The 17,358-nt window shown below is 36.2% G+C and overlaps 1 protein-coding gene across 5 annotated transcripts in view; it reads left to right on the forward strand.

Annotated features, from left to right (window-relative positions):
• Window positions 1-17,358, forward strand: part of DYNC2H1 (dynein cytoplasmic 2 heavy chain 1) — a 264,211-nt gene that overhangs the window by 181,453 nt on the left and 65,400 nt on the right. For all 5 annotated transcript variants that reach the window (XM_031460657.2, XM_031460654.2, XM_064492852.1 and 2 more), the window contains one exon: window positions 3,064-3,180. In XM_031460657.2, the coding sequence (XP_031316517.2) occupies window positions 3,064-3,180 (117 nt within the window). The remainder of the gene's footprint in view (window positions 1-3,063; window positions 3,181-17,358) is intronic.

The following is a 17,358-nucleotide window of genomic DNA, read 5'->3' on the forward strand; positions in this document are numbered from 1 at the left end:
AGAAACCCAAGGTAGAGGAGAGTAAGCGTCCCCCATCTGTCCTTCTGCATGGCTCTGTTTTCTAATTAGCCCACTGGGTGCTAGTTTCTGAGAGTTCTGGAGGTCTGTTTCCTGTCTGTGGAAATGTGGGCCTTATAAACCCAAATGCGGGACATTTTACAAAGTAACTGGCCAGTGTTCTTCAGAAGTGTCAAGGTCATGAAGGTAAATGGAAGACTGTCACAGTTTCGGGCAAGACTGTGATAAATACCAACTAAATATAATGTATTCTTCTGAATAAAAAAGAGGACATTTGTGGAGAATTTGGTGAAATATGAGAAAGGCTTATAGTACTGAGCTGTGATTAGATAAGATGTTAACATTAGGGCAAGCTGGGTAAAGTGTATAATGGGGGTTCTCTGTACTATTTTTGCCACTTCTCTGTAAGTCTAAAGACAGCTCAAAATAAGAAGTAAACAAACAGCCCATGCTGAAGGCCCCTTGGGATTGGCGACGTCCCAGGGCGATGCTGGCCTCAGAACTCAGCTAGGTCTCTAGGCTAGCTCTGCTCCTTGGCTCCAGCATTTAAAGATTTCCCTCAGTTTCCCTGGCACTTCAGTCATAAGTTTAAAAAGCTTTTTGATGATGTAGTTATTTATTCATAATTGTAAATGTACTGTGTTATAAAATTGTCTCCATACATTTAGTCTGCCATATTCCCCGACACAAGCATGTAATAAACTTAATTTCTTTGACAATTCATTTTCTCATCTGTATATTAAAATTGAGTATTTATTTTAAAGATCTGTGTTCCTTCTCATTCCAAGAAGGATTATACTGGAGATGACTTGCAAAAATATAAATAATCTGTTAGTGTAAAATCAGTAGTTGAGGAAATCAAAGAGACAATTAAGGGGAAAGGAAAGAAAACTAGGGAAACGGTTAAAGCTGAGACAACAAAGCCCATGCTCTAAGGTTCTATAAAGTTGTTATTGTTAGATGGGAAATTCTTCTGTGTGCCTTATAACATCCAAGAGAAAAGGCAAATACAAGTGTATGCAAGATTTAGTGAGTTACAATGAAAACACGCCAATTGCTCAGGAGAAGCACAGGTGTTCCTTGAATGTCTCACTGTTCTTCAGCATGAGGACAGGTGGCATAGGAGCGACAGCATCTTCTGTAGCTTCTCTGCAACCGTGCACACGCCCCAGAGCATGCCAGTGGCATCATGTGATCTGTTCAGCATGGTTGGAACACGGAACAAGTGATGTGTGCTTTTCATGAGAACCTTCCTCCCCTTTCACACCATTTTAAAGGAGTATTATTTGTTTTAAGACACGAATAATGGAAAGACGTTTTATCACCTGTGTTTTGTAAAAAGATAAATATGTCAGAGTTTATAAAAACAAAATACAGTCCATTGTTATAAGTTAATAGCCCCATCCTCATTATAGAAATATTTTTATTAATGCATTTGAACTCCCTTTTCTGTTCATTAAGGATTATAATATATTATGATAGTATTATTAAGAAAAGCAAACCTCATATGTTATTTTTCTGGGAAGAGAACAATTGCTTTGTGGCTGCTAAACATTTTATTCTTAAAATAGTTTTTAATATCATGTATAAAAAGATGTGAGCCTTTTTTCCTTTAGACATCTTTTTGCATGCTTATTTGTTTTCTGTCATGTTTGACAAATTTAAAACACAAATAAGTGATAGCAAATGTTACCAGAATCAAAACAGCACTTCTTCTGACTACCAACTAGTGATGTTTTGTGGTCTAGCAGAGCTGATAAATTGGGTGCTGTTTAGGGTTCAGTTAGAGCAAATGAAAATAATTTATCAGAAAAACAAAGAAAATGAAACACTGAATCACTACAATTTTTTCTAGATTAGAGAATCAGTCAGAAGCTCTGGGAGTAACAGCAGCTTTGTGTATGTTGAACAATGAAGTTTAACAATTCATTTTGAGAGAGTTATGGCCCTTATTTTATTGTGAACTTTATTACTAAATGCAGGAACCCCCAAAATATTAAATAGAGCCCAATCTGTGAAAAAGGAAAAACAACTTGCATCTCTCAAAAAGTAAAACAGGAAAGTAGTCAACATTCCACGAATATTGATGTTTAAAATATTGACTTAGGAAAATGTATGCCTGGGTTTGGGGATTGTTCTTTTTTTTTTTTTTTTTTTAATGTCAGATAAGCAGTGAGGTAGTGCGGTTTTAATATTTAGCTGAAATATTTATGAAGAATAATCAGTAGGTATCTCCCTGATTTTATACACCTACCCCAATATGTGTAAGACAATATACAGCGTGTTCAGTAATATTCTGGATCATTCTTAGCAAATGATTAAGGAGGCTGATCAAGGTTATTGAAATGGAAACCATTAAATACTATTTCAGAAAAGAAACTAAGTGAATTGATTTTGATGAGAATGACAGAGACGCTGATAACAAGAAAGTTACAGACGTGAAAGCCCTAAGGAGGAAAGAATTGTTTACTTTGCCTCATTTTAACTGATTGATCTATACTTCTGCCACTTGAGTCTTACGTGAAGAAGAAACATTGAGATGACAACTTGAAATTAATACAGAGCCTTAAAACTTAGATTTGTTATTTTTATAATTGTTTTTACTATTTTATACAGCTTGCTATCTTTCATGTGATTTCATCTTTTCAAAAAAAAACTGTCTTTAATTTATCAGCATTTTGAAATTATGCAATTTAAATCATTCAAACTGAAACATATTTTGGATTTCAGAAATGAGCAAATAGATTATTAACAGTGGATGGTGAAAGCTTTATGGCTAAATAAGCAGCTTCTCAAATTAAGAGCCAGATTTATAATGGTTTCTCTCAAATATAAGTTCTTTTGTTTTTTTAACTGCTTAAATAAATTAATAAAATATTAATCCATTTAAACAAATAATGGGATTAAAACTTGTTTTTACTATATATTTTGTGTTTATTTTTATAAACTAAATATGATTGTTTATATAGACATATGTATATATGTATATGCTATTTCCCTTTGTTTGAAGTCATTTTCATTTATTGCTCCTTATTATTTCTTCAGGTCATTTCACAGTTGAGGATCTTGGGCAGATCAATAACAGCTGGTTGCAGATTCGATAGAGAAATCTGGTCTAATGAACTTTCTCCTGTCCTCAATCTCTGGAAGAAATTAAACCAGGTTAGTAGTGAAATAGTCTTCCTTTTTGCCCCCCTTTTGTTTCTCCCTATCCTTTTTTCCAGTTCCCCAAATTGTCCATGTTGGTGAATTTTTGCATTGCTTCTCCCTTAATGTACACAGTAGCCTGGAGAAAGATGGAGGAAATGATAGTAATAGAAGTAGATGGGCCTAGGAAGTGGTGTCACCAGTGTAATTTGTCTTCTCCTGGTAATGCACTGTCCTCCTCTCTGCCTGCTCTATATTTTGCTCACTCCTTGCCTTCTCTCTCCTCTTTCTGTAAAATCAATGACTGCTATTAAAAGTGAAAGTTTTGAAAGCAATTGAAGTGCTAAGGAAAAGCAATTAATCAGCTGGAACTGACTTGTTTTTATATTGTAAAATGGTTATAAATTAGAGTAATAGTTGCTTGCTCACTAGGCAAAACCATTCCAGTATTATGATTCCTGTCTTTATTGAATAAAAGCTTACTCTGGAATTAAAAAATATAATTTTGTAGTTCATATGTTTAGTAGTACTTTGAAAATGCCTGTATATCAGATCCAGCCTTCTTCAATAAGGGAAGTTAAGTTAGGCTTATTTCAGAACCAGAAGGTTAAAACCCTCTAAAAATTCAAAATCCTCAAACCTTACAGTGTTGTAATTTTGAGTTAGTCTGACTTAGTCTCAACAATTGGCAATTGTCAGGAGTCTCAGGAAACAATGATCTCAGCTGACTGGAATTGCCACTTTATTTAGATCATCACACTGATAAAGCTTTAAATAGCTGGCTTGGGAAAAATGAGAGAATGAAGAGAAACACCACATCTACATCGCTTGGCACCCTAAACCCGTGCTCTCCACTTGTGCCCGAGTCACACGAGCACATTGTTACATATTCCTGATTATGAAGTCATGGCCCTGATTTTCATTCTTTGCACCAATTCATAATGAAGCTGCTATTCTTTACCTTCTTTTTTTCTTAAACCGATCTTTGCTTATCTTTAACAACCAAATTTTCACAAATTTTTTTTCTCTCGTTTAGCAATTCATTCCTCCTTATCTTGATGTTTGGTAATATTCTTCTCAAGACAGCTTCCTCGCACAATTTCACACTTTTTTTTTTCTATATGACAATGTCTATTTTGAATTTCCTGTTTTTCCAGGTCCACATAATTGTTAAAATATGTACACATATATCCTCATGTGTGTGTATATTATACAATATAGCTATTCCGTGAATCATAATGTAAAAGTATTTCAAAGTCTCCACTTACAGAAGAAGGTAGAAATTGAATGACTTGAATAATTGACTAAATTTATCCCTTTCTAAATAGCAAAATCTCTTGTAAGTTGGATGTAAGATTGAAGATTCAGCTTCTGAAAAAGTCTGAAATCACTCCTTGACTTTGTCATCTTCCATATAATTTTCTGTCTCTACTTCTGAGTTTGCGTTGGTCACGTTGTTTTAACCCCACGTCAGATGTGACCGTAAGGTGCAACTTCTGTCTGTATTTCACAAGAAATCCAGTCATACTATTTTATAGCCTGAAGGGAGGGAAAATATCCTTTTCTTTCTACCCTTTTAGGTTCTCAGCTGGGTCTCTGTTAACAGATTAACAGGAGAAAAGCATAGAAATTTATATAATACAAGTTTTATGTAACCCAAGAACCTTCATAAGGAAATGAAGACCCAAAGAAGTGTTTAAATCTGAGTGTTTTCAGTGCAAGTTTTGAAGAGTGGGAAGTCGCGGGAAAATGTGATAGGATGAGGTGGTGTGAACCAAGAACAGTAGGCTGGAGGGGCACCTAGCAAGGACTGTGTTCAGATTTCCCTGTGTCCTTCTGTCTTCAGAGATAAGGATGCTCTGGGTTACAGTGAGAGTCTCGTGACCTGCCTCAAGGAAAGGTCAGAGTGTCCTTCCTACACCTGCCATTTCTCAGATTCCTTTAGTTTCAAATACATGTCTGCCAAAATGTCGTATTTTGGGGCAGCATGTCCTAAATCCCATCAGTGGTTTTAGTGAACATTTGTGAAATTGCAAGAGACAACTTACATTGCGAAGTATGTTGTTTTCTACGAACTCATTTCCCTTTGGGCTGTATTTTTAAAAATTTGGGCAATTCCTAAACTTCCTGAGATTGACTTTTCCACTGTGTGAGGTTTCCTGGAACATGTAGTTTAGTCTTCCTTGCCTTCCTGTTTCTCTCCGTCACCTCACCCATTCTCCACTACACAATAACGGATATCGTCTTTGCAACTCTGGGGAATTTTTTCTATTGTTTCATAAAGAGGACCAAAGAAATGACTTCACAGACATAGAAATGCATAGGTAAAAACGATTTGCCTCCTAAGACTTACCCCAGTATAATATTAGAACCTAAAATTAATTCTCTCCCTTTCTCAAACCCTGCTTTTTCTCATTTAGGGTGTAGATACAGTCTAGCTCTCTGATGTTGGATTCATGCCACAACATACCCCCTCACTACCTCATTCCCACGCACAGAGGAAAGAGAGTGGCTCCTGGGTAGAGCGCAGTATCCTAGGAGTATAGAAGTAAGTGTAGGGGAAGCACAGATGGAAGTGTTTGTTGCTGAAGGATGTGGTTTTAGGGTAAGCACCTTGGGGAGAAGCCATACTGATAAGCTCAGTAGGCTCTCTAAATGAGTCTCCATCCTGAAAGAGCTGCCTGGAGGGGTAGGAAACAGGAAGACCGGGCGAAAACTGCATCGAAGGGAAGGGTGGAACAGACTAGAGTAAATTTCTGGACCCATTGGCACTTTGGCATTTATTGTTCCTACTAAAGATATATAGGTGTCCTTGGGTTAAACCTGGCATCCATGCCTGTAGTTTGTCCTCCACACGCTTCTTAGTTATCTCTCTGGACCATGAAATTCATATAATACAATTGTATTTCTGGACTGTGTAGTTTATATAATTTCTGAAAACTTACTTGATGGCTAAGGAATGAAATGCCCTTCTTAGCATGGGCATGGGCATTCATGGTCTCATCCCAGGCTAGCTGGCTGTCTTCATTGTGACTTCTTTGTACCACATGTCTTATGTCTTTCTGCACCAGAGTACTTGCTAGGTTTTTTTTTGTTGCTGTTGTTTGTTTGTTTTTAACTGTCCAGGTACTTTTTAACATTTGTGTCCGTTTTGTGGTTCTCACTGCATTGATTTACCTTCCTTTCTGTTCAATTGGATACCTTTTTTTTTTTTATAATCCTTGCTAGCCTGACATAAATACCACTTTATCTCTATAAATCTCCAGAGATATGCATTGCAAACACTGTGGTTTTAAACAAAGATAGGTAAACTGTTGCCCTGTCCTGAACAAATATTTAATGAACAGGTTAATAGACACGTTGCATGTAAGAAAGGATCCCTCGGTCTCCTTTTTCGTCTTTTGCTTATTACGTAAGCCTCTTAATCTCTTGAAAATTTACTTTTCCTTGATTTCCAACTTAATAATCAGTTCTTTATACAAGACACATAGGAGTTAAAAGATTCCTAATTGAAAAATATTGTAATTTTCTTGTCCGAGGTAAAGCTTTTAGTTGCTAAGTATTATGTTGTATTTTTCAGTGTGAAGAACATATTTTAAGCATGAGATGATTTGCCATGAGGAATGTCATTATTAGCATGTAACTATTTTTTTCTTCCTATTCAAGGATCAAGTAAATGCAGTTTGGTAAAAGTTCCCACTGGATGGAATGTTTATATCCTACTGGGGCTGGCTGTTCTGTTCTGGTGAATAGGCTGAAGAGAATTTGTTTAAAGACTCTAGAGAACTATTTAGCCAAGGGTGATACACAGCCGGCATTCATGTCCAAAACCATTTCACTTAGTTATAGCCAACCTCTGTCCCAGATGGATGGTCCTGGTGTCTGCTGGTGGGGAGCTGGCAGTTAAATATTTTTAATGCTTGTCACTTACCTAAAATAGTAATAATGCTGTGGTTCCTAGGCCAGACCACTGGGTTCAGATCCTGGCTGTGCTGCTTTCTAGGGATGTGACTTTAGGAAAATTACTCAACTTCTCTGTGCCCAGTTTTCTTATCTGTAAAATGGGGATAAAAATAGTATTTGCCTCATAGAAATACCATAAGGATTAAATGAGTTAATATATATATAAAGCTTTTATAATAGTGCCTGTTATATGTGAGCATTCTCTGTTAACTATTCATTTTAATTCTATTGAGGTACAAAGATTTATAATATATGACCACTATTTCATTTGGTCTTTTTCTAGGCAAAGTATTTTTATTATTTGGTTAATTACATATTATTCTGTCATTCATTCAAAATATTTTAATTGAGCATCCAGTTTGTTTCACTGATTTTATGCGAGGGACTGTGTTGTGAGCAGAACAGCCATGGTGCCTCCCCTTGGAGCTTACAGTTAGTCTCTAAGAGAGATTTAAAAAATTAAACAAGTGAATAAGCCAATACATTTATTATTACAAATTATTTCAAATGCTGTGGAAGGAAAGAACAAGTGCTACCATTAAAAAAAAAAAAAAGAGGGAAGACCTCTTTTGGACTGGATAGTTAGAGAATGTCTTGCTTAAGAAGTGAAATTCAAACTGAGAAGTGAGGAAGGAGAAGACGCTAGCCAGACGGAGTTGGAGGGGAAGCCCGTTCGAAGCACAGAGGACAGCGTGCATGCATCCCCCAAAAGAAAAAGCTCAGCACATTCAATAAACTGAAAGGAAGTCAGTTCTAAAGAACAGTGTGGAACAAGATAATGATGATTAAGAAAAGTAAGGAGTTTGAATTTTCTTCCCAGGGCAGTGGGAAGCCGTGAAAGAGCTTTAAGGGGTGGGATAGCTGTGGAGAAATCAATCTGAAATGAAATCTAAGAGGAAGGGGAACAATCAGGAGGCTCTTGCAGTGGTCCCGGTACGAGCTGCTGGTGGAGCAGGAGGAGAGGGGCCAGGACGTTCTAACTAGAAGAAACTATAAAAATTATCAACGAGATTTGTGATCTAGGAATACTACTACTTTTTAACATTGTCATTAGCATTAAATAAAGCACTTACGATAGGTCCTGGCACATAATAGTCACTTAATAAATTTTGGCTTTACTATTGTCGTAATCACGCTGTTTTTATTATTATAAAACATAGTATTTTTAATTTACCTTTGGATAGGTAGCAAAATCAAGGTACAGAGAGAGTCCACTTGAGCTTACATTTTATTTTATTGTCTCTGCTACTTCTAAATCCAAAGGTTTATTGTATTTTCAGTAAAGTGACATTGTATAACAGATTATTATCTTAACAGAAACTTAATAATATTTTATTAAATACATTATTGTGTAATTCTTTTGGTTGTACTTATAAATATTAAAGAAAAAAGCCATGTTGTTATATAATTCCATTTTAGAAAGTCTAATACATAAAAAAATAAGACTAATTCTTTTACGTTCTTACACACTATTGAACACCAGTGTGAATATAGAAAATACAGATAGTAAATTTTTTCTCCGTCATATCTTGGGGGAGCAGTTGCTTTAACAGCAAGTGAGGTGCCTTTTTATATTTTCGTAGGATGGGGGTAATTCTTCCCTGTTCCTTTCTTGCAGAGATGGGCACATGCAGTTCAGAAAGTTCTCACCTCATTAACACTGAACAAACGTCTTTTGTCTTTTAATTTTTATGATATAAATATTTATAATGGTCATTTTCAGTAATCCTAAATATTTTCACTATATCTCCAACCCCACCTCACCCTACTCTCCACAAACCCCTTTATTTAATACAAGCAGTACATAATATATTGATAGATTTATGAGCATTATTCTTTAAGAAGTAAGATATGCCAGAAGTCACTTTGCTTTTTTGTTTTTCTTGTGAAGTTCCCTTCTTTAAGTTCTTTTACTGTGGGCCTAGTTACCTTACTTTCCTCTGATTAAGGGAAGGGCTTTTCTGTTTGTTTAAAAAGAAACTTGCTCACTTACATGCGTGGCTAGTAGTGTTAAGCTCCTGGGAGACCAAGTGGAGAGAGAGCTCCTCAGATGACTAGGACTGCTTAGATATTTCAGACTTTTACTTTTGAGTGAAGGGCTGAAACCAAATAAATGTTGTTTGAGCATTGCTTTTGGTTGGGAAACAGCATGTGAATGTGAATCTATTAACTGTTTTGTTCAGCAGTCTGAGATATGCTTCTCATTGAAATGGAAAGAATCAGTGGTATTTGGCTCAGAGGGAGTAACCTCTAATTTTAAAGCAATTCCAAGACATTATTTTAAAATCCGCTTTTTGCAGTAACATTTCTGAGGATTTTTACATCTGAGAATATCTCTATTTCATCTTCACATTTAACTGATAGTGTAACTGCAGATATGCTTTGAACTTCCTATGTTTTTTCCTTCAACTCTGAGAAAATATTAATTTGTCTCTTTATTGAAGAAGTTTACAGTTAATCAGATTCTTATTTCTTTATAACTCAACTGTTTTTCCCTTTAGAATACTCTGTCTCTGATCTCCTTAAATTTCATCATAATAAATATGGGTGTGGATTTTTTTCCTTGCAATTCCAAAAGCCAGTCTTCCCAGCTTCACCTGTTTGGATCTGTTCCCCACATTCGCTGGACTGCGTGGTATGAAGTAGCAAGTACCCTGCTCTCTGTGGCTGGTGCTTATTATTGCTGTTCTCAGCCCTGAAGTGAGGACGTGCTGGACAGTGTTCCTCTCAGGGCAATGTGAAAAGAAAAGTTTGTAACCAAAAAGTCTCCCTAGCCTGGCCCCAGGGTGGCATACAGCTGTCTTCAGCTGAATGTGTTACCGTATTCTCCCACTTACAAGACCCACCCAGACCCTTTCTGTCTCCCAGGTGGTTCCCATTCTTTTTGTGCCATCTTCTGGGTTCAGCCTCCCCTAGTTTTGTCAAAGACAGGATTCAGATGTAGGAGAGTTTTGCCATTTTGTTCAGAAACCAGGATAACTTTTTAAACTTCATTTTAACTCTTATTAAGATAAGATATGGACTCAGTAAAAGGTTATCATTATATCCATAATAACCAAATTAATCTGTCAACCATCTGGCACTTCATCCTGTTACAATGTTTTGTGTTTTATCTCTCCCATTTCTTTCCTGAAGCTATTGCCATAATGTAGGCTTCTATTCTTGCTCATATGGATTATTGCAGAAAACTCCAACTTTGACTCTCCTTATAATACATACTTCCTCCAAATGATATTTCAGATCATATTAATTTTCCTAAAGAAAATTATTTTCACAACAAGACTCCATACCGAACCTTACTTTCAAGTCTCTTCAGTGGTGAGGCAGATTCTGTCTGTGAGGACTTTGCAAATGCTGTTTCCTTCTCCTGGAGCCTGCTAGCCATGCTGCACCAAAAGTGGCCAGGTAGAGTCTCAGCTTCTTCCGGAAGCCTTCCCAGCCATTACTCATTTCCCGCTTAAGATTTCTGTAGTGCTAATTTATAACTCGCATAATAATTCCTGTAAGAGCTGTGTTGTAAACTAAGCAAGTTCAGATATGGCATTTAGGAAGAGGAATCCTCTTTCTGGGGGGAGCTTTAAGATGTATATGTCGGTTTCAAGTGAAACAGCCTAATGCCACATTCCTGTTTTAGAGTTTTTCTGTCATTATTTATATAACCGTAACTAGGTTATGGTTAATTACTGGATAAATTTAGAAGAATGATTACGATTAAGCAATGAAAATAAGTAAATTTTTGATGAAAAGTAAATAATAGGGAGTCATCCACATCCTAATCTTTTTCCATCAAATGGCTGGAGGATCTTAGCTGAATCACTTCTGAACTTTTTCTTAACTCCTTGTGTAAAAAGAGGAGTAGTAACCTCCGTTCTGCATTCATTTGTTCATTTGCTCCTTCATTCATTCATCAAGTATCTACTGACATATTTGCTATATGCGTCACTATACTAGGTGTTATGATTTATTACTAGATGGTAAAAATACACAGAAATACAGGTTTTACAGTGTTCTTTGGGAGCCCAGGTGAGGGAATGAACAATACTGCTGAGAGGAAGTCAGGGAAGGTTACATGATGAGTAAGAAATTCTTCAGATTAAAAAAACAGGTTACGTGATATGCAGGGGAGTCTCCAGAGAAAAACAATGGAATGGTGTTATTCCAGGGAGAGAGAAAAGCCTGCTGGGTGTGCTGTTCTAAGCTGACTGGGGAAAATAATCCTTGAAATAGAATGACTCGATATAAGAGCAGAACAGTTTAGCCGGACAAAGTTAGAAAGGGTTTAATGTCACGATGGAGTGCTTACAATTTACCCTGTAGACAGTGGGCATGCAACAGTGATAAGAAGAAGGGGGAGGGTGATGTGAAAAGTGCTGGGGCTTTTAAAGGCAGAACTGATGATGGTGTAAAGTGGGTTAGACTGAGGTACTTAGAGGCCTGGAAACCAGCTGGGAGGAAGTTACCATGTTCTAAGAACAATAAAGTGGAGACTACTGAACATGGTGACGTTGTGAATACAGAGTAAGAGAGGGGTCAGAGGTATTTCAGAAGTAAAGTCAGTCTCCACTGGGCTGTTGTGTGGATCTAATAAAAATAGATAGGACACAATTTGTAAAACATGAACTCTTCATGGATTAAACCTTTTTTTAATCGCTATTTTTATATTCTTATTTAAAGATCTGTGGGTTTTTAAAGTTTAGTATAACAAGCCCTTGTGGTGATGGTGGCATTGCCATATTCAAGATCTTTTATTAATTTAACCTTTCATGCTTGAGGGTTAAATTGTCTAAATTTGGTGTCTATATTAGTGACTGTATATTTTTCAGGGAAATATGTAATTACAAATTTTAACTTTGTGTTAACCATTAATTTGTGTTATATTGTCTTTAAATAGTTTAGGTGCATAATTTAATAACATCTTATATTTTTGTGACATTTTTCTTAGAATTTCTACTAGAAAATCTTAGTAGTTTGAAAAGTAATCATTTAAACAGCAAAATACTGATAAGTATAAAAGATGAAAAACCTAATCTCATTTGATATTCTGTACATACACATTTGAAAGGTCAGTTCATGCTTTAAAATTTTTATTACATTCCAGCTACCACCCAGAAATTTTTAATACACCTGGTTGATGGTGATAACTGATGAGAATTACTGACATTCTGACCAATTTACGTCTCCTTTACATGGCTTGAGAACTCTCATTAATTCTCATTTAAATTACCCATAGGATAAGAGGCACATTTAAAACTATCCCTTTTAGGCTGATAGAATTTGTTGAGAGAAAAATAGGTGATGGATTTTTTTCTGAGCAGTAATTGAAGTAGTTGACCTGTTTATGATGTCTTAGTTCAAATTAGTAAATAGATTTGCATACCTATCAAATTAAACTTGTACACTCATAGTAGCTTAATTTCAGAAGGATACATTGAAATTAAGTAAAAATTTAAATTCTTGAACTAAAAATATCTTTTAAATTGGTTACGTCACCCTCCCAGACTCTTGTCCAATTTTCTTCCCTTTTAATTAGGCAAAGTTGTATAAAATGACCTGTATCCTGCTTTTAGAAACTTTAAGGTAGGGCACATATGTACAACACAAGACTCTTTTCAGATAAAAGCATTTCTCATTTGTGCTTAGAGCTGTTTTTGTGCTTTCCAGAGTATTATCCACTGTTTCAGGAAGTCTCTGGAGACAGATATCCTTTGGGATTTTGTTCTTAGGAAAGCTTTATCCACCATTACTTCCCCCACAAAACCCTTGTTTCATTCCTTTTAATACAAAAACTATGCAGTTTACAATGACTCACTTTTTACTTGTGGGATTCCAGTCAGCAAAATAGAAAACGGACTAGGTATTTCAACAGATGATTTAATAGAGGGAGTTGGTTATGCAAGTGTTGCAGGGCCAAATAAAGCAAAAAACAAAAAAAACCTCAACCAAATGAAAAACGAACGATTGGATAACACTGAGATGTTTTCAGGAAGCAATTACCTTCCCTACAGCTAGGGGAACAAAGGGAATCTGGGGTAATCAAAACCTGGAAACTTAGAGAAAGGCCGCAGGGGGCTGAGACTCACCCTGAGGGAGGAGTGCTGCCCCCTCAGAAGTACCGACCTGTCTGAGAGAATGCCTTGGCGCATCCTCATGTGCTGAAATAAGCCGGACCCTGGAACCAGCGGCCGCTGCTGGGGGTTAAGGGCTGGGAGGGTGCCGAGAATCCACGCTAAGAGGAAGGACCAAGTTCCTTTTCTCCTACTGCTACTTTCCATTCCCCTGTAGAAATCCCACTTGGCAGAACCTAACAGAAATCAGCTGGCAAAGGAGAACTTTAGTCTGCAGAATCTCAGGCGCAGCACCACAGAAATAGACAAAGAGAACAGAGAGGTGGTTGCTGTGGAGCTGAGAGATTTCTCCTCTCCAAGAACAGGATATGCCTTTCCATTTGTTCTCCTTTGGTTTTGTTCCGTTCCTCTTTTTGTAACGTTCTGCTTCTTGATTTGGACGTTTGATTTAGTAATTTACCCTTCCTTTTCTCCCCTTTATTTCAGTCCTGAAGGCTGTGTTACTGTTTGAACTGTGTTCCACATATTTTTATAAATGTTTTCATTGTTGCTCAGTTTTAAATATTTTCTAAAATTCTACTATTTTATTTTCTATAATCCATGTTTTATTTATAAGTTGCTTTCCTGGTTACCTTTTAGTTATAAATTTCTGTTATAACTACATTGTGATCAGAGTTTGCAGTCTTATGACAGTAACGTTTTGAAATTTGAGGCTTCCGTTATGGCCCAGTATATAATCATTTTTTTAGAAATGTTTTATATTATGCCTGGAAAGAATGTGTATTCTGCTGTTTGGCTGCTATGCTCAAATTATATCCTTTAGATACATTTTTTAAATGTTTTGTTCACAACTTATATATATAATGGTTTTTTTACTGTCAGTTTTTCAGTTATACAAATTCAGAATGCTATCTCTGAATTGATAATGTTGACCCTTAATCATTATACTTATTTTTAACTCTGATAATGATTTTCCTGTTTTCCTGATATTTAATAAATCTGTATCAGCTTTCTTTTAGTTTCTATTTGCTAGATAGATCTTATTTCATACTTTTACTTTGAACTTTTAAATCATTTTATATGGGTATATCTTAAAAAGAGCCTATAGCTGGATTTTATTTGATCTTTAGCTGGAACATTTAATCTATTTACATTAATTTTGATTACTTTATAATATTATATGTTATGTTTTATATTTCCCCTACTTTTCATTTCTTTCTTATCTTCTTTTGGACTAATTATTTTCTCATAATTTTCTCTCTTAGTTTATAAGTTATATACATTTTTTTGCTTTTTTTAGTAGTATCCTACATATCTTATTGTACATACGTAGCTTATCAAAGTTAAACTAAATATATTTACCTACCTGGCAGATAATTCAAGAAGCTTAGTACATTGTACCCAAGTCCAACTTTATATGTAGTTAATGTTGTATGTTTTAATTTTTGTTGTTATTGTTTATAGTCAATGTTTGCTTTGATTTGCCCCACATTTGTCACTTTCGTTGTCCTTTATTCCCTCCTGCATCTCAGGCATTTTTATTTGGTGCCACTTCCCTGCTGCCTGGAGTACAACAATATTCCTTTGGTGGTAAACTCTTTGAGTCCTTATTTATCTGAAAATGGCTTTAATTTATCTCTTTTTAAATGCCTACCTTTCTGCATCAATGGCTATTGTTCTCATTATACTGAAGGTATAGTGAAATATATTCCGTTCTTTTCTGGATTCTGTTGTTACTGTTGAGAAATCAGTTTTTTGCTCCTTTCTTGCTGCTTTTAAGGTTTCTTTGCCTTGGTTTCCTGCAGATTTACTCTGAGATTCAGTGTGGGTTTGTTTTTTTCTCTTTAATGCATTAATTTAATAAAATTATTTCTACTGAAGTATAGTTGCTTTACAATGTGTTAGTTTCAGGTGTACAACAAAGTGATTCAGTTAAACATATGTATGTATATATAAATATTCTTTTTCAAATTCTTTTCCATTATAGGTTATAACAAGATATTGAATATAGTTCCCTTAATGCATTCATTTCTAAATCTTGCTTGAGAATTAACAGGCTTTGTGAATTTTGATTGCTCTTGTACACCAGTACTGGCAAGGTCTCTGTTATCAGATAGTAAGTCTGCTTTAGTATTTCTTCAGAAACTCAGATGAGATGTATATTAGGCCTTTTCTCTTTATTCATTGTGTGTTTTAACTTATTTCTCATGTTTCTCATTGCTTTTTTTTTCCCACATGAGGCATTGTGAACAAATCGTACCGATCTGTCTTCCAGTTCACTCATTCTCTCTTCAACTAAATTTAATCTAGTTTTAAATTTTTATGTTTTAATTATATTTTTTCAAATTTAAAGTTTTCTTTGATTCTTTTCCAATTCTACTTATTATTTTAGATTGTCTGTCATTTCTAGAAACATTTAACATAATTTGTCTTATATTCTGTGTAAGATTATTCCATTATGTGAGGTGTTTGTGGATTTGATTCTTCCTTACATTTGTCCATGGAAATAATCAATAAACACTCTATAATAGGAATAGAAAAGAGTTTTATTTGAGTCAGGCTGAGGACAGTAGTCCAGGAGACAGCTTCTCAGATAACTCAGAGCAGCTGCTCCAGCACAGTTTTGTATTTTGTCAGAACAAAGAACATTAACAAGTCAAGGATACATTCCTTCAAGGTTTAAAAAAAAAAAAAAAGATCAACCTGAACACAGCGAATTAGTACGGCCCTAGCACCTGGGAGGGGAGTCTTATCATCAAAGGAGGACCATCGTTGGCGTCCCAGGAAGGGAGGCATTTAATCTTTATTTCTACCACGGACATTCTTTACGCCTGGTCAGCGTGTCCTTTCCTTTAACAATTAAAGCAGATTCACAGTGTCTGTTTGATAGGGCACAAACGGGCTGTTTCAGCTAGAACAAAATTCACGTTAAATCACGTATAAGCTGGAATGACTTCCCCATACCTCAGTGTGTGAAAATTTCTTTTGTCACATTGTACATAACTTGAAATTACCTTTAGTTTACATAACTAAAGTTTACATAACTTTTGTCACATTGTACATAACTTGAAAATACTTTAGTTGTGTAGTATTTTGCTTTTTCAAAAACTGTGAGCTGCTGATTATTCTGGTAACTTTACCCTCAGGAATTGTTTGTGGCCAAGAATGGAAGTGGATGCTGCCGTCCAGTTTAGAGTGCAGAATTAGTTTGGTTTGGGTCAGGGTCAGGAGCAAGCTCTTTTTGAATACTTCCACTAGTCTGGAACCGTATAAAATTATTTTCTTCAAGTTTATTGGAACCTCCAAGACAGTGCATGCAAACTAACATTAAAATTCTGCTGTGGCAATTATTTTTTGAGGAGAGATTTCTGCACGTGTACCCCCTACTCCACTTAGTACCAGATTTTAACATAGGTGGTTTTCCTGTGGTCCCTGGTGGCTGGAAGGCAGTTTATTTCTTTCATCCTTCTACTGAGGCTGTAGTCATTGGGGATTTCAGGCTTTTTGGAGTTACCCTTCTACCTCTCTGCCTTGAGCAGATCCTGGACATTATCTCTGGTCCCCCAAGCGCATGTCCGTGAATACAAAAGCTCAGATTCACCAGCACCAATGAACTGCAGTGGCTTGCTTGTCACTCTCTCCCCCTTAGTGTGCAGAAATAAAAACCTTCTAAATTTCTCAGTGTTCTCATAAAAAGCCCCAGATTTATGTGACTCTTCACATACTATGAGAACTGGCTTTGTAACCATTTGGCTAGTTAATTGCTCTGATCAAAAAGGATAGTAAGTCTTCTGTTACCTTCTGAGAGAGTCAAAGGTTATAGCCCTAAATTTCTGGTGAGCCCTGGAGCACTGGAGGGACCAGAGCTTTAGCTTCCTGTGTGTTTCCATGACAGAAGGGTTAAAGTCCAAACTTGGGAACATCTCTGGATCATTTGGCTGCTGGAGTGATTTTATTTACACACCACAGTGTTGGTTAGAATTCAACCCGTTATATGTCCTAGAATGTCCTCTCTGGAAGGGAAGAGAACAGCTGCCTCCTTCCTCTTTGTAAGTAAGGAATGACCACTTCCCATATCCCTGGTGTACCTTGCCCAGGGAGTGTCTGGCTAACCGCATAGGGTGACTGAGCTGGCTGTCATCTGGTCACCCCAAAGGCAAGGCCT

The sequence above is a fragment of the Camelus dromedarius genome, chromosome 12 (assembly GCF_036321535.1).
Source record: "Camelus dromedarius isolate mCamDro1 chromosome 12, mCamDro1.pat, whole genome shotgun sequence".
Taxonomy (NCBI): Eukaryota; Metazoa; Chordata; class Mammalia; order Artiodactyla; family Camelidae; genus Camelus; species Camelus dromedarius.